Here is a 24,621-nt window from a genome sequence, read left to right as displayed (position 1 = left end):
TCTCCATCTCAAACCTACGACATTTGCAGCGCCATCGGTCTATGGTGTGAAAGTGAATATATTTCTAGTTGCTCTATAGTTTTATCTTTGTTATGGCCATGGGTCATGCCGTGGTCTAATCTAGTTATGTCAATGCGGTTGTCCATCTCTACTATGGATCGCGCTATGGTCGATGAACAAACATAGCTATGCAATTTCTCTAGAGAAGAAAAGTTTGAATAAGAAGAAGAAAAAAAAAAATCAAAAGAATGAAGCACAAGAACATGGTAGATAGATAGTGGGGAGCACGATAGAAGATGAAAATGAAGTTGGTTATAGAGAGTTGTAATGATCGGCTGGTTTGATTTGAATTAGGGATGTTTCTGTCTCATTAGACTTGTTGTAGGGGTATTTAGGCATTTTGGATATGTAGTAGGATATTTTAGCCTAACTAGAGTCTTTTACAAGGGCACTTTAGTCAGATCATTATTAGTAACAAGGGCATTTCAGTCTAACAAAAAATCTGTAGAATAACATTGTAGTCTAAATTATCATATGAATTCTTACATCGTAGACCCAACTCGGTCTTTGATTAAATATATATATATATATATATGCAAGTAATAGATTGACAAAATGTTAATGAAGAAATTATGTGAAAATATTTTCGTATATTTAATTTTAAAATCAATAATATATATTGTAAAACTTATTTTATTGATTATTTATTTCTCAATATTCTTAAATAACGTTGAAACAGGAACTCGAATCTTCGGATTATTATTATTTTTTTTTTAAAAAAAGAAGGTATTTTTCTTTTAAGATTATATAATATGAAAATACTTGGCAAGTAATAGCAATTCGTACGACACCGACCAAGCGTATTCCATGCGTAAAACTTTTCCAATCTCCCATTAAAGACGTCCAAAAAATTCAGCTTCTTGAGGAAAAGGCATACGGCTAATCAAAGGGTTAATAATGACTAGGCGGTCTATATTACGTTTGTCTTAGTTTCGACACCTGGAGATGGTGGTAATTCTGGTCCAGGTGGAGCAGTGGTACGGAGCATTTGTAGTACACGGGGGAAAGAGCGGTGAATCACTGAATACTCGGTAGGGAGCTGGTAGTGGGCAGCTGCCCGAGTTTCGAGGGGCTGGTGGGTTACTAGAGACAGGGACAAGAACCTAGGAAACAGAGCTTTAAGAAAATAATAATAACAATAACAAAAGGAGGGGCCCACGGCAACAACGTCGTCATTAGGAGGGCATTGGTTGGGGACCCACGGTGATGGTTTGGTTGGGAGAGAGGAGGTGGTGGGGTCACGATGGAGTGCTTTGTGGAGAAAAACGACAAAAAAGAATCTGGTACAAGGGTGAAGTGTGTGCGTGCGGTGAGGTGAGAAAACAGGTGGGGAAACCACCGGTTCCGGAGGAGTGCTACTCCTACTGCTCTCTAGTCTGTTGGATCTCCAACGTGGGTGTCTGCCTTGTATTTCTGGCGCGTGTCTTATCTTTTTCCATTTATTTTAACCCGTTCATGAATAACGCCATTTTTTATCTAAATTTCATCGATCTTAATCGTACTAATTATTTTTTTTAAGTTGGAATTAAAAAATAAAATAAAAGGAGAGAGACCAAGTTTGGAGACCGTGGGCGCCAAGGGAGGGTGTGGAAGTTTGTTTTACGCGCAGCGCAGGAGCGTGGGTCAGTCTGAACTTCTGCTGCACTGACTTGACGTTATAACTTATGGCAGTTCTGCAGGTGACTGAGATCATGTGATGTTGGGTCGCGAGTAGGGCCTACTTTTACGCACGGAGTGAGTGGAAGATCTTTCTGCCCTTCACACTCCTGAAAAAAGTTAATAACCACAATTGACAATACTGCCACTTTTTGAACCCCGACAGGTTCCACTTCTGGCGTAAATATTAGAGAACATTAGTGGTATTCAGGGTAGAGTAATGATACACAAGACTTTTTTCACGATATTTTTCATGATATATGATATAAAATAAGATATTTTAATAAAATGATATTATTTTATATAATATTTTATAATAATGTCTCTTATTTTATAACATGATTATGAAATAGAAAAATATTATTTTCTCCATTTAATTTGTCTTTCATTTTAATATCTTATATATTTTAATATTTTTTAAATTTTTTAATTTTTTTAATTAATAATTAAAAAAGTGATTATTAATATATTGATATTAATATAAATTAAAAATGTGTTAAAATAATAAAAATAATATAAATTAAAAAATTAAAAAAAAAATGAAAACGTCAATTTCTCCCAAGTGCTCCTCTGCGCTCTGTGAAATATATTGTAAAAAGTATTCCGACCAATTAAATAAATAAAAAATATGATGGCGAACTTGGAGATTTGTTGGTATTTTGAGCCAATGGATTCCCTAAACCTGCCGTTGGTTCTCTCTCTCTCTCTCTCTCTCTCTAGTCATTCACCAACTCCCTTTATATTTCGTCATCTTCCACTCTTCCATCGCCATCTCTCTTTTCTTCTCCTTCTCCTTCTCCTAGCTTGCTCTCTCTCTCTCTCGCTCTCTGGTGAAAGCCGTCCCAAGATTAACACTGGACATCTATACGTATCTTTTGATTTAATGGAGTCTACCACTTCTACAAGGCGGCCATGTTTCATCGAGGAAGATGATGGGTTGGCCTCTCTGGCAGACATGGAAGCTGGGTTCTCTGGAAGTCACCACCACAAACAACCTTTCTTGTCTAGGACACTTTGTTACAGTGCTTCCAGTAATTATAACATGAGGAGTGGTTTCAGAAGCTTTTCGGTTTTGTCTCCGAGATCTAGGAGGTTTTACGATGCAAGATTTGAAGAGCCGCAGCCCCATTTCTTGGAATCCTGTTTTCTCTGCAAGAAACCACTTGGGTGTAACAAAGACATCTTCATGTACAGGTTAGCCCACCTTTCTTTACAGTCTGTTCTGTTCCATATCCCTCTTTTCTTTTCTAGAGGAAATATTTGATTTACTGAGAATATCATCTTGGGAGTCATTATTGTGTACAAAAAATAGCTTCTTTTTGCCAAATTGAACAATTAGGAACAGCAAATTTTCCAATTTTCATAGTCTCAAACAGAGTGAAAAATCGTGAAGCTGTAACCTTTTTATCAATCTTTTTATATTTTTCGATGGAGTTATTGACCTCGCAACTAGTCCGAGTCTACTGATTTAATGATAAATGGGCCATTGATGGTAATTTTGGCTTGATATTTGCAGAGGGGACACACCATTCTGCAGTGAAGAGTGCAGACAGGTGCAAATAGATACAGATGAAGCCAAGGAGAAGGAATGGAAGCTGACATCTTCTATGAAGGCCTTGAGAAAAAAGCAGCAGAGAGAGTCCACCTCCCCCAGCAAAACCCAGGACTACCCTTTACGAACGAGCACCATAGCAGCCGCTTCATAAATAAACAAGAGAGCATTTTGAGGCCAGAAGAGAAAGCAATTATGTCTAATAGGGGTATTCGATCAAGAAGAAGAAGAAAGACATATTTTGAGGGTTTTTGTTTGTGTTTAAACTGTGAATATTGTTAGCATAACTACGGGGTGTTACGTTGGGGGCTGGCGTCTGCTCTTACGAGGATGCGATGCTCTTTGGGAATTTTAATTTTCCACTTTTGTTTTGTCTGATAAAATACGTTTTCTTTTTTTGAAACCCAGTAAAGCAAAAGCTTCAGCTTTTTGAATGAAGAAATAGTATGAAGAAAATCTTCCTTCTCTCTCGGGTGGATATGGTTTTATGAGATATATACGTTGATTGAAATTCTTTTTGTTTCTCGGCTGTGGACGAGTTCAATACGATCAATTGTTTCTAGCTTATTATCATGATACTTTTATTTGATGGATCTTCTATGCTCGAGCGACGAATAAAATAATTGAATTTGTTTAAAGGGTAAACGATGTGTTATTAAGGAGTACTCAGTACGTTTTCATTTATTTATATATTTTATAGTTTTACGTGTTTCGTTGTTCTTTCGAACATTCATTTTACTTGGAGAGGAAGCCGAAAGGTGGGGGAGGTTCCTCGTCTTTCGGAAAAAGAAAATTGTACGTAGAGGTGACAATATATAACATGATCTGTTAACTTAATACGAATATGATACGATAAAAGTGGGTTAGGGTTTAATCTTAACGGTTTCGGATCAAAAAGGGTTAACCTGTTAAAATACGATAGCTTAATGGGTTGATAACGGGTCAATCTGTTATGACCCGTTATATTTCGTTCTGACCCGTTAAGAAAGTTAAAGTTACAATTATACCATTATACCTAAAAAATAAAATTTTTGGGATTTTAATTTCGATATTTTTATTATTTGGATTGTAATTTTAGACTTGTAATTAGTTTTATATTTTTTTATAGATATTGTGATTTTAACATTTATATAAAATTATGCTAAACTTAACTAGATCAAGGAGTTAATTTTGGGTCTGTTCAATCCATTTATATAAATGGGTCAAAACAAGTTGACATGACACGACCCGTTATATTAACGGGTCGTATTAGGGTTTGAGTCTTGACACGATAAGCTTAACGGGTCGGATTAGGGTTGACTTATATAGTATAATATATATGTCTTAACACGACATGAATATGACCCGTTAACACGATTTGACATCCCTAATTACATGTGTGAAAATATGAAAAGGAAAATGAATAAGAAAAAGATAAGTAAAGCGCGCTTTACTATAAATTTCTCCATAATTTGATTAAAAAGCACACTTCTTAAAATTTTCTCTAAATTTTATTGAGCTTTCAAAAACTTCATACATCTCACTCTCTATTCTTTCATTTTCTATTAAAATAATATTTTTCTATTATTTTTTCTACTCATTTATTTGTACATCTTAACTACTCATTTTTTTGTCTTTGTGAGAATGATCGACAGAAAAGTACTTTTTAACTTATTTTTTTGACATTTTTCATAATTATTTCATTATTTGTTATACCCATATTTTTTTTATTTTTCATCTGTAACGGTTTTTTTTTTAAACTACTCATCTCTCTAAGTGAAAATATTTGTAAAATTAGTGCTTTTGTAATAATACTATTTAAAAAAAATCATATTTTCACAAATGGTCAATTTTTTTTTTCGAATTTCAACGATAACAAATATGAGTATGATAGAAAGTGTAGATGACTGGAATAAGAATTTATTTTATTTGTTAGAATATATAAAAAGTGATTTAGGGATGAGCAGTACTATCTCCCAAAATATAGGGAGTCATTGTTCATATATTAAAACTTCTCCTTAAAATAGGGAACCGAATGGAGAGGTACTCTTTTCAAAAAGTTAAATTTATTCCCTGAAATTTAGAAATTTGATGGGTTCAGGAAAGCATATGAGAATGCTCTAAAGGCTCGAGGAAACACCTAGAAAAAAGAAAAGAAAAAGAAAGCGATCTTAAAACTACAAAATGAGCTTCCTTCTCAATTCCATCCCTATGATCAGGTGTGCATGCAAATAGAAAAGGGAAAAAAGAAAATGGCAAGAGTGTGGACGAATCACGAATGGAACTCGATAATTATAAGAAATACAAAAGAGTGTAGAGAAATTCAGTAAGTGCTTGAGCAAAACGATGGAGAAGGATTGAAAAGAATTGTATTCATCCTTCTTGTTCAAATGTCTGTACAAGGAACCAGCTCATATAATCATACAAGTATTTCACTACTACTAGAATCTTCTATCCGTATACACTAGCTAACAACCTCTATCAAAAAAGGAAATAACCCAGCTGTACAAAATGACAAAAAAAATTCATCCACCAAAAGATTCCTCTCTTGTTTCTTCTAGAAAATTATTCTTCCCTCTTTGCTAAGCTATTATCAGATGCTGATGTAGCTCATGCTGACTCTCCAACTTAGCAGCTTCACTAACTTTCAATAGCCCCCCACAACATGGAGAGTAGATATCTACCACTCCCATCTTGAGCATACATGAGTAAAAGCTTTGAGAATTCATAGCTTTGGTAAGCATATATGTTATCTGTGACTTGCTGGACACATGTTTAGTGATAAAACTTTCATTTTGTTTTTTGTCTCGAGTTAGGTAGCAATCAAGCTCTATATGCTTGATCCTTTCATGGAAGACTGGATTTGTAGCTATATACACAATACATTTGTTGTCATAGTATAGAAAAGCAGATTGAGGATGTGCTACCTGCAAGTCCTTAAACAAGTATCTGAGCCATGTTAATTCACAACATACATTAGCCATAGTTCTATATCCCACCTATGAAGAACACCTAGAAACAACATGCTGCTTCTTAGATTTCCAAGACACCAATGAGTCTCCAATCAAAATACAATATCCTGTCACGAATCTCCCAATCCGAATCACTATAACCATGTATCTGCAGCTTTGAATGTGGGATAAAACAACTCTTGGCCTGGAGCCTTTTTGTTACATCTTAGAACTTTGTGTGCTGCATCTAAATGTGAAACCTGAGAACTATCCATGAACTAACTTAATAACTGGATTGGATATGAAATATCAGATCTAGTTATTATTAAATATGGCAAACGACCAACTAACCTTCTTTAAAGTGTTGGTTTTGGGAGCAATTCCCCTTCTTCTTTACTTAACTTCATATTTTGGTCCATATGGATCCTAGCAGGTGCTGAGCCAATAGTCCGCAAGTCATTTAAAATATCAAGAACATATTTCTTTTGGCATATGTGAATACCATGCTCAGACCTGGCCACTTCAATCCTAAGAAAGTACTTCAACTTACCCAGATCTTTGATTCAAAACTTGTCATGAAGAGAAGCTTTGAGATAATTAATGGTATCAATGAATCACTAACCACAATAACATCATTTACATATACTAGAATAGTTGTGAATGAACTGTTAGTACTCTTGGTGAACAAACTATAATCAGCTTTAGATTGAGTGTACCCTTGCTCAACAATAAATTTGGAGAGCCTAGAATACCATTGGCGTGATGTTTGTTTCAATCCATATAAACTCATCTTAAGTTTGCACACTTTCTTGCCATTACTATTAGAATACCCAAGAGGAAGCTCCATATACACTTCTTCATCTAACTCACAATGTAAGAAAGCATTATTCACATCAAATTGGTAAAAATTCTATCATTTTATTGTTGCTACAGCCAACAAAGTTCTAACAGTGACAAGTTTAGCCACAGGTGAGAAGGTCTGATGGTAATCGAGACATTTTTACTGAGTGTACCCCTTTGCTACTAGTCTTGCTGTAAATCTCTCCACACTCCCATCAACATTAAACTTAATTTTATACACCCACTTACACCCAATTTCTTCCTTATTAGGAGGTAAATCAACTAAAACTCAAGTGTCATTAAGTTCAAGAGCCTCAATCTCAACTCTCAAGGTTGTGTACCATCTAGGAGAATCTTTGGCTTCTTGGTAATTTTTAGGCTTAGATTTGGAGGTAATGGAAACAACAAAAGCTTTGTGTGGAGTGGACAAATTTTTATAAGAAATACTATCACTAAGAGGGAAAGCATTACCTAAGGAATTCTGGTCCTTTTGCATATCCAACACTTGAGATGGATGAAGAGAGACAGCATGTTGACAGGTAAAGTCTTGCAAGTGTGATGATGCTTTTCAAATCCTCATTGATATGCGAGGTAAATAAGTGACGTGTGGTATTTGGTGTAAGGTCATGGGTAGGAAGATTTTGAAGGTTACCATCTGGTTCAACTTGAGTAGAGGTTTATAGAATTTCTCCTTCAGAGATTGTAGTTTGAGAATTTACCTCAATTTCTTGAGAAATTTTGGAGGTAGATGTGACAGGTTTTGTAAAAGAGTGGTAGGAATTTGAGTGAAACTAACATTGCTTTGGTCTGTTGGGTATGAATGTTAGTGAGGGTCCCATTTTTTGTAAGCAAAAACATTTTCATAGAAAACTACATTCCTAGAGACAAATATTTTATTAGTTTCAAAATCCAACAAAGTGTATCCTTTGATCCCAAACGGATAGCCTATAAACATACACCTTTTTGCTCTAGGATCAAACTCGTGCCTTCCATTGACAATGGTTGTAGCAAGAGCTAAACAACCAAAAACCTTATGATGAATATAATTCAGTTTCTTGTTGAACATAACTTGATAAGGGCTTTAGTTATTTATTTTGGGAGAAGGTGTCCTATTTATGAGGTGAACAACAATTAGAACACAATAGTTCCAACATTTTAAGGGAATACCATTTTGAAATCTCAAGGCCTTGGCAGTGTTTAAAATATGCTGATATTTTCTCTCAACAATAGCATTTTGTTGGGGTGTCTCAACACAGGTTATTTGGTGTATGATGATACCCTTTTCAAGGTAAAAATCTCTCATATTGAACTCCCCCCCATTGTCACTTCGAATTATCTTTACTTTGGTTTCAAATTGTGTTTCTACCATAGCACAAAAACTTTGAATAGCGGTAGTGGCATCAGATTTGAATTTTAGCATATAGGCCCAAGTGCACCTACTAAAATCATCCACAATAGTTAAGAAATATCTAGAACCATCACTGCCAATCTCATTGGAAGAACCCCAAATATCACAGTGTAGTAATTCAAAGCATTTTTATGTTTTGTGCGAACTTACAGGAAAAGGCGATTTGTGAAGTTTAGCTAGAGGACATATGGAGCAAAGTTTGTCACTAGGTGATCTGGAAACCTGAACATCACAATCTATATTAAAAGCAGAATAAGAAGTGTGTCCTAGTCTATAATGCCAAATGTCAACGTTTTGATCATTGTTGATGACTGATGCAGAAACAAGAATTCAAGGTAGAAGATTTAGTTTGGTCAAGATATTTGATAAGGCTAAAGAAGAGACCTCCTCTCGCAACATATGTCCGACCCCTGCTTGACTTCACCCATGCCAATTCTTTTCCAAATTGAAGGTCCTGGATGTAGCAAAGATGAAAAGAAAATATGGCAATAATGAAGCATTTGAGCTAATTAAGAAATTAAGTTGGAATAAAAAACAAGGAACACATAGAACATCACGAAGGATTAAAGAATCTGTGATTTTCACTGTCCCTATATGAGTAACTGGTGCTACATCACCATTTGGTAGAGCAACAAAATAGGATACTTGGGATTGAATTGAAGAAAGTAGTGAGGAAGAACAGCTCATGTGATTTGTTACCCATGTATCAATAATCTCAAGTATATCTAAAATATTTGAAGACTTAGAATTAAAAATAGATAAAAATGATGATATACCAGAAACATGATGGATATTTCCATCAGAAGAGGGAGAAGCAATAGTACTTTGAACATTATTGGCTGAGGGAGTCATGTGTGAGAAACTTGTGGTTGGTTTGAGCAAAGCCATAAGTTGTGAATATTGATCTTGACTTAAGGACACCTGAGATTTGTCATTCACCATATCCTGTGCAGGAATTGAAGACGGAATGACTTGACTTGCTGAGGATCTGTTCTTTCCATCAAACTTGTGAGCAGATGGATATCCATGAAACTTAAAGCAACTTGTCTAAAGTATGACTTGGAATCTGACAATGAGAGCAAACTGGTTTGCTTTGGTTAGCCTTAAAATATTTTTCAAGGGAGTGCCCAAGGATTTTGCAAAAGTACAGTAGTACCAATCCCTCTTTTGCATAGGATTGTTTGATTTATCCCCCTCTTTGTAATTTCCTCTAGTGAAAAGAGCCATAGAATCATGAACAAATCCCTCAGTGGATATTTCTCTTCTTGTTGTATTATTGAATAGACTTCATTGAGACAAGGAAAGACTTTGATTAAGAGGATTTGAGCTTTAGTTCCTTTGTAAGAATCATTTAACCCCATTAAAAGTTTCATGACCCAGTCCCTTTGTTGATTTTGAACTACATTCTTTAAACCTCCATAACTACAACTAGGAATGGCTTCAAAATTCAAAAGTTCATCTAAAAGTGTTTTGAGTTTGGAAAAATAGACACTTACAGCATCTTGGTTTTGAATTAGCATGGTTATGGCTTGCTTGATTTCGAATATCCGAGGTGCATTCTGCTGGGCAAAACATTGTTCCAGCTCGAGCCAATGTTGATGCATTCTCTTTGCGTATACCATACTACACTTGATGTTGACGGCCATGGTATTCTGCATCCAAGTGATCACAATGTCAGTGTAACGCAACCAATACTCAATGAGGGGCTCATTTGGATCTATCGGTTCACATAAGCTCCCATCTATGAAGCCGAGCTTATTTTTTATTTTTAATGGTCTCTTTATCAATCGAGCTCATGAGTAATAGTTACTGACATCCAAGCTTTGAGTAACGAGCATGGCGCCAATGCCACCATTGCTTCCAAGAAAGTATGGCTGCTTGGATGAGAAGGGTCATGAATGAGGTCTAGGTTTCTATTTAAGTTTGAGTTTTGGTTTTGGTTTTCATTGCCTGAGTTGGGATCTTCCATAACTGAGCTCTGATATCATATAAAAAATACAAAACAATGTAGAGAAATTCACTAAGTGCTTGAGCAAAACGATGGAGAAGGATTGAAAAGAATTGTATTCATCCTCCTTGTTCAAATGTCTGTACAAGGAACTAGCTTATATAACCTTACAAGTATTTCACTACTATCAAAATCTTCTATCCGTATACACTAGCTAACAGCCTCTATCAAAAAAGGAAAGAACCTGGTTGTACAAAAAGGACAAAAGAAATCATTCACCAGAATATTCTTCTCTTGTTTCTTTTGAGAAATTCTTCTTCCTTCTATACTGAGCTGTTATCAGATGCTGATGTAGTTCATGTTGACTGTGTTGCTGACTCTCCAACTCAGTAGCTTCATTGGCTTTCAATGGTAATTAAGACCATTGACATGGAAGTGTAATGCGAGGAAGTCATATAAACTTTGGAGGAGTAATATCAGTCAAGCCACCAACCCCTCAATGGTTTTAAGAGATGAATAAGTTTGTTTTTCTAGGAATATTGCTAGCCATCGTATCTTAGATAATCATCTTTCATATTTTTTGACGTAACATTAATAGATAATTAAACTTATTTGTCAGTTTTTAATTATCAATCAATCATTTAAAGTGATATAAAATGATCAAATAAATTAAATAATATTTCTAAATAACAAAAATTTGTAAAATATTTTAACAAAAATAACGTCAGGTACAAATTTTAAATAAATAAGTTTCACACCAACCATTTGTAAAAAATGAATCTTACTAAAATATAAATGGAGATTTTACACTTTTTATAATAGGATCTACTTTTTTATAAAAGTATTGTATACAATTTGTCTATTCAGGACGTTTACAAATTATTACTATTTTAAGATAAACACACTTACTTTTGTATGCTATTATTTTGCTTCTAGGAGGGCATTGACATTGAAGAGGGCAATCAAGTTTATCTAGCATTGGTTTATGTTTTGCTAAAACAATTTTCAGCTAAATTTCATAAAATCTAACTAGCATCTCTGGCACAACTAAATAATAGATTAATATTTTTTCCTATCTCTTCCTTTAATTGCCCTTTTCTTTCTCTTCCAAGAAAAAGATGAATAAAAACTAAAGAAATATGATAGAGCTACCGAGAAATAGATCCCGACTTCGGTTTCGACACTTTTTTTTTTTTTACTTAGTGATTATGGATGTATTTTTTAAAAAAAAATAATTTTTTTTAAATATTTAGGAATATAAAAAAATCTATGAAAAAAAAAAAAAGAATTGAACTTCTCAAGACCCATCTTAGGGCTACACCATCGGTGTGTGTAGCACTACTCAAAACTAAAATAAAGAAAAAATTAATAATTTAATGGTACATAGAAAAGTTAGCTAATGCAATGCAGAGGTTTATATAGGTTATGCAAACCACAAAAATTGACTTCATTTATAGCTTACTTGGTTACTTAGATAAGATGAGATGAAAATTAAATAAAATATTGTTAAAATATTATTTAGATTTTAAAATTTGAAAAAGTTGAATTGTTTATTATATTTTGTGTGAGAATTTAAATAATTTATAATAATTTACTGATATGAAATGAGATGCGATAAGATAATTTGTGTAACCAAACGAGACCTAAATTTAATTTGGCTTAATTACTACAAAATCAATACCAATGCTCTAAAGTAAATTATTGTTCTTGTTTCTAAAGTTTAAAAAGGTTTGAATAATCCTCGTGATGCTGATAATTAAGGCAGTAAAAATAAATCAAAATATTAGACCAATCCTGACCAGACCAGTTGGTTTAGATCGGTTTTGGACCTGTTCCTCCATTTTAGATATTAGTTATAACTGGTCCAATCTTGGTTAGATGTTTTATAGGACCGGACGGGTTCACATATTTATATATTTTTAATTAATTTTTAATAATATATATACTATTTTTAATATTATATATAATTTTTATAAATTATAATTATATATGAAATAATGTTATATTATAATTTATAACATAAAATTTTAATCTTCAACATGAACAGTTATTTGATCATATGTTTTAAATATAAAATATATATTAATTATATTTTATGACTTAATAAATTCTCAACATATTCCTTCCGATAAATATATTAGTAATATTAATATACATTAGTGTATTAATTACTATATTATCACTAACACATAGTAATACATACCAATAGTATTAGTGTATTACTAATATTTATATATATTAATATATATATATATATAAGTATAAGATATTAGAAATGTAATATACATTAAAAATTAGAAAATCGGATCAAACCGAATCGAAACCGGTAAAATTGAAAGTACAGATTTAGAAAAATATTCTGTAAAATATCGATTCTTAAAAATATAAAAGTGATGTATACCAATTTAATTTTAAAATTTATCTAAAATCAGATTCAATCAGATCTATTACACCCTGATGATAATGTTTTAAATTAGTCCATCCGTCAATGTGTTGACGGAAAAAGTTGATGTAGCACTTGACTGGCACGTTATAACCAAACATAAGGCTTAAGCCGACACTAGTTAGATGCATTTTAACAAATAGAAACGCAAAGTCAGCATGCCACATCAGCAAAGAATTTAAAAACAAAAAATAAAATAAAAAGTCGCAAAAAAAGATTTTTTTAAAAAAATTATAATTATTTTTTATAAAGTCTGTTTGGATTGCGATAGAAGTCTTAAAAAATATTTAAATAGCCTTAAAAACTTTTTGATGGAAAAAAATAAGTTATTTAGGTATTCATATTAAAGCACTTTTAATTTCAAATAATTTAAAAATATATTTGAGGAAAAACATCAAATGTGCTTTTCGGATAATATGGAGTGTAATTCGAATTTTAAAAAGATTATCAATAGACAAAAATATCTATACAACTTTTAGATAATTATAACCTTTAAACTTTCAACTTTCAAGTATATGGTGATCATAATCTTTAAAAATTTAAATAATCTTCATTTCTACCTAAGAAAACATTTTTTTTAATTTGTTTCTAAATAAACGTAATATGTTTAAAAGTGTTTTTAACATATGGTTATCAAACAGTAAATAAATTTTTAATATTAGAACTTATTACTTAAGTTATAAGTTATAAGCCCTCAAGTTATAAGTTATATTTCTTACTGCAATCTCAAATATACACCAACAGTGATAAAAAAAAGTAGTTAAAGTTATTTCAAAAGTTAAAAAAAAAAAAACTCATAATAAAAGAAATTAAAATTTTATCCATCACAAAGATTAAAAATTAAAAACGTGTTTTTTAAAAAATATTACAAATAGATAAAAATGTTAAAATAGAAATTAAAAAAAGGAGTAATACATAATTTGTTTCTTCAAAGAAAGAAGAGGCTTGACGCCCATTCTTCTCGTGGACGTCGGAGGGACAGCCCTTTGGGTGGCCCAATTTGGATCGCCCGCAAGGATGGTGGTTATTAGTTGCACCTTTGAGTGGCCCAGGTCGGGCCCCCGTAGGTCGGCCCAAGTAAATTGGTGAACAGCCATTTTTTTTAATTAGTCATTTTTTAAACATGTTCATCTAGCTTTTATATTTTTTTAAAGATATTTTTTTTTATATTTTTAATTTATTTGTTAAATTTTTTTTAAAGTTTCTTCTATTTTATGAGTTTTTATTTTGAAATAATTTTAACTATTTTTTATTAGATTTTTTTTTTTCTATTTTAACTTTTTTTCTAATTTTAATTTTTTAAAAAGCACTTGACACATGCCAATTTTGACAGGGAGCTACCACATTCAGAGAATTCTTACCCAACGTTGTAAATTGTTTTTTTTTTAATTTTTTTATATATTTTTTAAATCTCTTAAACGTTTAAAACAATTTACAAAGTTATTAAAAAATAATTTCTTAATCATTAAGTTAAAAAAAAAACTAATCGGTAATCTTTTTTTTCAACAACCCATTTCTCATTTTGATATAATATGTCAGCGAGTGTTATGTCAGCATTTCCTACAATTAACCTAACAGAATTGTAACATAATCTAACATTTTTAATGGTAGCATTTATTAACCTAAGTTCTAAAAACGCACCACAGCTGCAAAATAAGAAGAAAGAATCCACCTCAACAGACTTTTCAGAATATTATAGCTACTGCAAGTCTGTTATTTTATGCTCATTTGTACAGCTATTATAACGAACTTTATTCCCTCTGTTTTGCAATTCTTTTCATTACTCTGCTTGTAACCGAATGCCTATATAATGGCACACACGATACTGAATATATACTGAGGAAATCCATTACAGAAACTGAATGCCTTTTATTTTCTTCTTCTCGTCACATGGTATCAGAGTTGCTGATTAGCAGTCTCTCGATCCATTTTTTTTTTCTTCAAATGGCTACAGAACCAAACTTCAATTCACTACCATCTTCCATTTCTCATATAGTCTCTATAAAATTAAATTAGAATAATTACCTGCTTTGGAAGGTTCAGATCTCTGTTTACCTCAAAGAACAAGATCTTTTTTCTTTTGTTGATGGCTCTCAGAGCATCCCTTCTAAAAACGCTCCCAACAGACTCAATCTCAGCACCCAAAAACAATCCCGCTTATCTTTCTTGGAAAAAACTGATCAAGCAATTCTTAGCATTTTATTATCTTTTCTTACTGAATCTATCGTTGGTTATGTTGTCTCAGCAAGAACATCAAGGGAGCTATGGCTTACCCTTGAATCAATGTTTAGCTCCCACTCTCAAGCAAAGGAATTCTAAATCAGATTTCAACTCACCAACTTGTAAAGAGGAGAACAACCTGTCTCCAAATTCTTCAGCAAAGTAAAAATGCTAGCTGATACCCTTGCATCCACTAGAAATCCACTCTCTGACAAAGAGTTTGTCACCTACCTTCTAAATGGTCCTGGTCCCTCATTTGAGTCCTTTGTTACCTCAATAACCACAAGAGCTGAGCCGAGCCTATCACTTCTCATGAATTATATCATCTCATTCTCATCCATGAAAACCGACTGTCTCATACCTCTAGCAATAACAGCTCTCCTACTTTCTTTACACCATTAGTGAATTTGAGTACTGGACAAACTCGTGATCAACGAGGTAGAGGTTCACATAGGGGGAACAAATTTAATCGTGGCCGAACCAGAGGTTCCTTTAGAGGATGATTTTCACCCTCACAACCTTTTCAAAACAACTACTCCCAACAAAATTCTCATTGCCCTACCTGTCAAGTGTGCTCCAAATGCTACTATAAGTTTGACCATGCTAATCAGTATGAGCCACCTCGTTCCTTCACCTCCCTTTTTACCAACTACACTTCCCCTTCTGTCACAACTAATTCTTCATGGTACCCTGATTCGGCAACTACCCATCATATTACCCATGATCTTTTTCAACAAAACATCTCTTCAGAACCTTACATAGGAAATGAACAAATTCATGTTGGAAATGGGAATTGGTTGCCTATTGAAAACATCGGTGAATCTTCCTTAAACTCTAATCTCTCTTCTTTTCGTTTTCACAATCTTCTTCATGCGCCAACTATTACTAAAAATTTTGATCTCTATTTCTTAGTTCTGCACTAACAATGACTTATTTATTTATTTATTTTTAATTCAATTCTAATCATTTATCTTTGAAGAGCAAATCAACTAGGAAGCTCTTTATTTGCGGTCCAACCTGTGATGGTCTTTATTAGTTTCCACCTCCTTCGTTCTCCGACACCCTCTCCTTGATCTGGTCTCCTGCATCTTGCGATCCATCCATTTGCCATATTTCCCCAGTACTTCACATTTTACTTGCCCATAATGTCCCCTTGCTAAGGCTCGACAACTTCCTTTTTTATCAAGTTCAACTCACACCAATAAGCCTTTAGAGTTCATATGGGCTGATGTATGGGGCCCAGCTCTTTTTATTTCTAGAAATGGTTATAAATACTATCTTTCTATTGTTGATCACTTCACAAGATTCTCATGGATTTTTCCACTCAAGTTTAAATTTGATGTTTTATCAACTTTTACTTCTTTTATTAATTTTGCTGAACGTTTTTTAAATACCAAAATAATATCTCTTCAAACCAATGTCCGTGGAGAATTTCGTACTCTCACACCAATTTCCAAAAAGCTCGGAATCACTCACCGATTTTCATGCCCACACATCCATCAACAAAATGGGCTCATTGAACGCAAACTTTGCCATATAGTAGAAACTAGGCTTGCTCTTCTAGCCCAAGCATCTCTACCTCTTTCATTTTGAGATGATGAGTTTGAAACGGCAACATACTTAATTAACTTACTTCCTACACCTGTTTTACAAAATAAATCACCATACTTCATGGTTCATCACAAATCACCGGATTACTCATTTTTAAAAATTTTTGGATGCGAATGTTGGCCAAATCCTTGTCCTTACAACTGCCACAAACTAAATTTTCAATCTACGTCATGCATCTTTCTTGGCTATAGCTCCTTTCACAGAGGCTACAAATACCTTGATCTAAAAAACGATCGCACTTACGTCTTTAGGGACATCTGCTTTGATGAACACAACTTTTCGTATAAAAAGCCCATCTCAATTCCTGCTTCATTTCAAACCACAAATCCTACGACTTCTCTTCCTTTTTCTTTACCCTCCATCTTAGGCCCATCTCCTTTTTCTTCTCCTAGCCCATACTCCACTAATCAATCATCTCAATCACTCGGTTCGTCTTCAATTTCCTCCATTGGACAATCTCCTCACCTTCCACTTGGCCCATCCCCAACAAATCAGATAAGCCCATCATCTCAGTCCACTACGTCTCCTTCCTCCCTGATAGATTCCTCTTCTCCTAAAATTCCTTATATGTCTCGACCTTTTCAGTATTCCCCTCTTCTAATTCCTCCACGCTCTTCCATTATCACATGCTCTCAGACCGATTCATCTCGTCCCCGTGTTCTCACCGATGGTACCATTTCCTACCCATCTCATACTTGTCTGCTTTCCACTAAATCAATCCCCGATGAACCCTCGTTGTTTGCCCTAGCTTCCAAATTTTCAGAATAGAAGGATGCCATGACTAGGGAGTCTGATGCTTTGGTTAAAACACAAACGTGGTCACTTGTTCCCCCTACAAATGCCTCCAATCTTGTTGGTTGTAGGTGGGTCTTCAGAACCAAATTACACTTGCGTGGTTCGATTGAAAGGAGGAAGGCTAGGCTCGTTGCTAAAGGCTTTCATCAATAGCCTGGTGTGGACTACACCAAAACTTTTAGCCTTGTTGTAAAGCCCACCACCATTTGGTTTGTCCTTTCTATTGTCATTTCTCAAAATCGGTCTCTAAGGAAAATTAACATTCAAAATACTTTTCTCCATGGAAGGCTCCATGAGACAGTTTTTATGCAACAACCCTTGGTTTTGTTGATCCTAAACACCTGATTTGTGTGTAAATTTCACAAGGCCATTTACGGCCTCAAACACGTACCTGATTCTCTGAGTTGAGTACATGGCTCCTCAATTACGGCTTTATATGCTCAAAAGGGGATCCCTCATTGTTTATTCTTCATAAAGATAATTTTTGCATTTTTACTTTGGTGTATGTAGATGACATGGTCAATACATCTCCTGCATCTACTGTCATCGATAATTTCCTTGCTAATCTTAGTCAAGCTTTTCTTGTGAAAGATTTAGGCTCTCTGTCTTATTTTCTTGGTTTGGAATTAGACTATTTGCCTGGAGGAATGTTGTTGTCTCAAAGGAAGTACATATCGGATATACTCAAGAAGACAAACATGATTGAAGCCAATCCCATTTCATCTCCTATGTCTTCCTCCATTAAACTTTCAAAAGTTGATTCTCCCTCATTTGACAATCCTACCCATTTTCGAAGTGTTGTTAGAAGTCTCCAATACTTATCATTAATTAGACCTGATATTTCCTTTGCTGTAAACAAGGTTTGTCAATTCATACATGACCATAAACTCACTCATTGGAGTGCTGTAAAAAGGATCCTGTGATATCTAAAATTTTCAATAAATCATGGTCTTTTTTTTTTACAAAAAATTTTGACTTCACTCTTCATGCTGATTGGGCGGGTTGTCCTAATGATCGACGCTCTACCAAAGGATTTTGCATCTTTTTGGGTCATCACTTAATATCTTGGAGCTCTCGTAAACAGAACACAGTGGCAAGATCAAGCACGGAGGCTTAGTATCGATCCTTAGCCGATACCACAGCAGAACTTATCTGGTTGCAGACCTTGATCAAAGAGCTTGGTTTCTCTCTTTCTCATTCACCTATCTTATGGTGTGATAACTTGAGAGCGACGTATCTTACTTGTAACCCTGTCTACCACTCAAGAACTAAACATATGGACATTGATTTTCATTTTGTTTGAGATAGGATAGCTGCCACGACACTCTAAGTTTCATTTTGTAGCAGCAAAGAGCAACTTGCAGATGTTTTTACAAAACCATTAGTTGTTGACAAGTTTTCTTCATTAAGGACGAGTCTCATTGTGTGTAACACTCCATTGGACTCAAGGGGCATATTAACCTAAGTTCTAAAAATGGACCACAGTAGCAAAACAAGAAGAAGGAATCCACCTCAGTAGACTCTTTAGAATATTCTATCTACTGCAATTCTCTTATTTGATGCTCATTTGTACAACTATTATAACAAATTTTATTCCCTCTGTTCTGCAATAATTTTTCATTACTCTACTTGTAATCGAATGCCTATATAAAGGCACACACGATACTGAATATACACTAAGGAAATCCATTACAGAAATTGAATGCCTTTTATTTTCTTCTTCTCCTCATAACATTTAACCCAAATTTATCAGTATTGGGTGTCTATGGTAGGTGTTGCATACTGCATACAACGGATTTGAAGTGTAAGATAGGAGCGCAGGTAAAAATTACAATGTGAAAATAAAAAATAAAAGTAGATGTGTGGTGTAAGGATGGTGAGTAGAAGTTTTCATATATATATATATGAAGCCATTGTTTAAAGGACAATACTAAGGCTTCCGAGAAAGGTGACTTTTGTATTGTAACATTAGTGCAAATTGTAATTTTTTTTTCAAACACTTTTAGATCCCTTTAAACATTTAATAAAAAATCAAAAACTCATTAAAAAATACTTTATTAATTATTAAGTAAAAAAATAGTATCGGTCACTTTGGGAAGCACCATCCTCAATGGCCCAAGCATTTTTCTTGTTCAAAACCCTAACTTATACCCTAAAATAGGGAGTTGGATGTGGCCTTGTTTTTACACAAAAGTTAAAATCGATCTCCAACATTTAAGGAAGGAGCACGGATGAGGAGCTCAATGCGGATGGTCTAACCAGCACTAACCCATCCTCGTATATACACTACATTGCTCAAAGAACACAATTCTAGTACCTGAACCATTAAATATAATATGATTCTTAAGCCAACGGTACATAAGAAAAAATTGTGATTAAGCTGGGTTTAGATAAAAGATAGTTTCAACTCATGTTAACTCATCTAATCATTATAATTTCTTCAAATTCTCACACAAAATATAATATATAATTCAATTTTTTAAATATCAAAATAATAATAATATTAAAAAATAATATTCTAACAATATTTTATTCAACTTTTAACTTTTATATCAAGTTATCTCATCTCAACTCACTATTCAAACCTCACCTAAGTAAAATCCACATCCACCTGAAAATATTCAATACCTCATTTCTCCAATCCTAATTGTAATTCTTCAATACCTCAATGCCAAAAGCCTGATGGCTTGATGACATATAACTCAGTTCTCCAAATGGGAAATCTGGATTCGAAAACCCCCACCCTCTTTGTATAAAAACAAATTTGTAAATGTCTAGTGTTTAAACAGTTTCAGGTGAGTTTCCTATTGTTCTCATACTTAGGATTGAGCAAAAAATGTCATGGGCCTGGCCCGTCCGATAGCCCCAATCCAACTCACCCGATAAATGCGAGTTGAAATTAGATACAGGTTAGACATCATCCAACTTGCTATCTATCAGACGAAATCGTAGCCCGTGCCCCTTCGAATCTTTCAATTTTTCTCCAGCAAAAGAAAAACCCTAGCCCTCTCTCTCTCTCTCTCTCTCTCTCCATCCTTGACTGCCGCTCCAAGATTGCATTTCTTCTCCTCGACCCTTTTCTCTCTTATCTCTGTGCATTAACTTCAATTAATCTATTTTCTCTAGATTTGAAGACTCAACGTTGACTTGATTTGCTGAGGTATGTTGGAAGTTACTTGATTCCTAACCCTTTTCCTATTTCAGATTTTAAGTTACTCAAGATTGTAAGTCTCTCTGTCACATTTATTTGCCCATGTCATTGCATATTGGGTGCACTTCGTTGGTAGGGATCTTTTCAACTTTTTCGACTACTGGCTAGAATTGGCTACTGTGAGTAGTTGGGAAACATACGGTGGTTGGTTGCTGTTTAAGATTGTAATGGTAACGTTGGTAGCATACGGTGGTTGATTGTAAATGTAAAAGTGGTTGGCTAGAATTAGATGACTAGGACGATAGAAATTTATTTAAGTTGGGAGATTGTTGAGATTGGATGAATGTAAATATTTTATCTTTATCTAAGAACATTTAATTTGAATTAAATTGTTATTAGATAATATCTTAGATAAGTCATGAGAGGGCGTATCCGAAGTTCAATGAGTATGAAATTATTCAGTTGAATGGAAACTATATCTGATGAGAAGACTTAGGGACAGGTGTCAACAAACGCGTCAGTAGACTCGTTCCCAGCAGAGTCCTCTCATTAGCAGATTCCTACTGCACCTAAAATTCCTAACAAACTCAGTTTGTCAGCAAAATCCTACTGCAGATACTGAGCAGATTATTTAATTGAGGAATTCGGTTGAGGGTTGTATATTTTGATCAAATAATTTTAAGAGAGCTTGGAGATCTAAGAGAGATCCAAGAGCTTGAGTGTGAGAAAATTCTAGTGAAAATTTTTTTTAGTATTTTTCGCTTTCTCTCTTTGAGTGTGTGCTTACTCCGCGTCGAAGTTGAAGTGATCGAGTTTAGCCACTGGAGTTCTTGAAGGGAAGTCAATGTTGGAAGATCGCTAGACACTCTGACTGCTACTGCGGTAGAAGACAAATAGATCATTTATTTGGTTAAGTAAGAGTGTCAATTGACAAATATTTTGTAATTGAGCTTTACTTGTAATTGATTTTCAAATAATAAGATTGACTTTTTTGGGTTTGGCTGCCCCGTAGGATTTTACCTTAGAGAAGTTCTTCAAAGGGTTTCCCTTCGTAACCAAAATTGGTGTTTCGTACTTTATTTATTCTATATTATTGCTTAATTAATAAATTAATTGCATGCTTGACGACTAACCAATTTGTTGAGTGAATTGGTAGATATATCCATTAAGATATAGAGATACTAGGGTAATTTCAATTGGTATCAGAGCGTGGTTCACTCATTCGAGTGTGATCCGTGTCTCCCTGTATATCATGTCGTCATTATATGTCCCACCACACTTTGATGGGAAAAACTATGCATGTTGAGAAGTTCGTATGAGGGATTTCCTCTAATAATTGGATGAGCGAGTTTGACATACTGTAGTCCAAGAATGGACTAAGCCTGAAACTACTATAGATGCTTGGAGAGGATATGGGATCACCAACTCTAATTGGAATAACAAGGGACTTAATGCTATATTTATAGTAGTTTCTCCTGAAGCATTTAAGAGAATTTCCATGTATGAGGTAGCCAAAAAAACTTGGGATATCTTGGAAGTCACACATGAGAGAACCAAAATCGTATAAAGTTTCAAATTGTAATTACTTACCTCAAAGTTTAAGGAAATTAGAATGCTGGAAGATAAAAACTTTAATGATTTTTATGTGAAGTTTAACGATATTGTGAATTCCAAGTTCAATCTAGGCGAAAAGGAGGAAGATTCAAGAGTTGTGAGGAAGATCTTAAGATCTCTACCTGAAAGATTTTCCCTAAAGGTGACTGCTACAGAGGAAAGCAAGGACTTAGATGCAATCAAAGTTGAAGAACTAGTAGGTTCTCTACAAACCTATGAGTCCTCACTTTCTCAAATAAGAAAAGGTAAGTCCATTGCTTTCAAAACTGTGAAAGAAGATCGAGATTATTTTTCTGTTGAAGAAAATCTGAACAATAAGGATATAGATTTCATTGCAAGAAAATTCAGAAAAACTTGTTTAACAAGAGAACAAATGAAAGAAAAAGAGAGGTAATGAATTTCCTGCTAAAAAGAGTGATTCTGAAAAATAGAACAAAAATAAATCTGAGCAAAATGATAAAGTTGAGTGTTATGAATGTTCGGGTTATGGCCATGTAAGAACTGAGTGTCCAAACTTTAAAAGAAACAAAAGAAAATGTCTTAACATTACTAGTGATTGTTCTGATTTTGAAAATTCCAGTTCATCATTTGAGGACGAAACTTCATTTATAGCTTTTTTTGCTGTTGTTAATGAATTTTCTGATGTTGATCTAACCAAATCTGAAAGTGACAATAATGATAGTGATTCGGAGGTTGCTCTAGTTGTGGCTGATCATGAGCTAAGTTTACAAGAAGCCTACAATGATCTATGTGAAGAGGTGGTGAAATTGAAGAAATTAAATAGGTTGTATAAAAAGCTCATAGCTGTGGAAAATGAGAAGAGTAACCTGTTCGAGGCACTAAAGATATATGAAATTGAAGTATCAAGGTTACATGCTCAACGATGAGTACTTGAGAAGGATTTGAAAAAGATTCAAGAATGCAGAGAAAAAATGCAACTCAGAAACTTGACAAGATGTTGAGTTGTCAAAAATCTAGTTGTGATCGCACAGGTTTGGAGTACATGACTTCCTAATATATGGAACTTAAAGGCTCATCATCTACTGTTACTTCATCAAAATGTATCATTTTTGTTAAAAGAAGTCAATATGATGAAGCCCCAAAGAAGGCTATGCCTAAAACTCATGTTCTAAGAGGCTCAAATGATAGATCAATGACAAAGAAGCCTAACCAAGTTAAGTCCGAAGGTAAATTTACTCCTACTTGTCATTTTGTGGTATGCTTGGTCATATAAGACCACACTACTTTAATTTAAGAAAAGTGCAAGAAAAAGAAGGAAAAATAAAAATTATAAGGAAGGAAAAGAATTTAGAAAATAAGGATGAATAGTTGAGTCATCAAATAACCTCCATAACTCTTAAGTTTGGTGAACTAGTAGAATTTTGTCTTCTCAACAAAGGAAAAAATGTATAAAGTGATATAGATAAGTCAACACTTAAAATAAAATGGGTGGTCAAAGAAGATAGTGAGTGGACCTTGCCAAGAAATCAAGCTATTGGTATGTGTGATATCAAGTGAGAGGCACCTTATGTTATTGCATTAGTCTAGGACATGCATTTTGGTTTGTTTTGTTTGTTTTTGTTTTTCAGTTTAAAATACATTATTTTTTCTAGTTTGTTTTATGTTAATTTTTTAAGCAAAGTGCATACTTAGTGTGTCAAGGTTTGAGCACTTGAGCTTTCACATAATAAATTCTTGACCTAATGCATTTCTCTATTTTGTGCAGTCAATTTTTAACTTACTAACTCTATGAACAAAGTTCATTTTCAAGCACTGTGAGGAACTTATTGTTATGCTTATTATAATTATGTTCTGCATTTATTATTGAGATGCTCACCGTAAAGGGAGTCCATACCTTAAATTGATTAATACTAGTTGAACCTAGTACTAAAAGTAATAGATCTCCCCTTGCCGAACATAAATGGTTAATCTATATAGAAAAACTCGGTGTTTAATCATTGTGAAAAATGGAGAGATTGTAAATGTAAAAGTGATTGGCTAAAATTAGGTGACTAGGACGATAGAGATTTATTTAAGTTGGGAGATTGTTAAGATTAGATGAATGTAAATATTTATCTTTATCTAAGAACATGTAATCTGAATTAAACGGTTATTAGATTATATTTTAGATAAGTCATGAGACGGTGTATCCGAAATTCAAGGAGTCTGGAATTATCAGTTGAATAGAAACTATATCTGATGAGAAGACTCAGTGCTAGGCGTCAACAGACGCATCAGCAGACTCGTTCCCAACAGAGTCCTCCTGTCAGCAGATTCCTACTACACCTAAAATTCCTAACAGACTCAGTCTGTCAGCAGAATTTTACTGTAGATCAAATATTGGGCAGATTATTTAATCGAGAAATTCGGCTGAGGGTTGTATCTTTTGATCA

The 24,621-nt window shown here is 33.9% G+C and overlaps 1 protein-coding gene across 1 annotated transcript; it reads left to right on the top strand.

Moving 5' to 3' along the window:
• The first annotated feature begins 2,444 nt into the window (after positions 1-2,444).
• On the top strand, positions 2,445-3,782 carry LOC121236119 (FCS-Like Zinc finger 2-like). The gene is made up of 2 exons (XM_041132625.1): positions 2,445-2,910; positions 3,233-3,782. Exons 1-2 carry the CDS (start codon positions 2,600-2,602, stop codon positions 3,420-3,422), a joined length of 501 nt encoding a protein of 166 aa, XP_040988559.1. The 5' UTR covers positions 2,445-2,599; the 3' UTR covers positions 3,423-3,782.
• The last annotated feature ends 20,839 nt before the right edge of the window (positions 3,783-24,621 follow it).

Source organism: Juglans microcarpa x Juglans regia, chromosome 6D (genome assembly GCF_004785595.1).
Source record: "Juglans microcarpa x Juglans regia isolate MS1-56 chromosome 6D, Jm3101_v1.0, whole genome shotgun sequence".
Taxonomy (NCBI): domain Eukaryota; kingdom Viridiplantae; phylum Streptophyta; class Magnoliopsida; order Fagales; family Juglandaceae; genus Juglans; species Juglans microcarpa x Juglans regia.
Note: the sequence above shows the minus strand (reverse complement) of the source record. Positions and strands in the feature narration are given on the sequence as shown.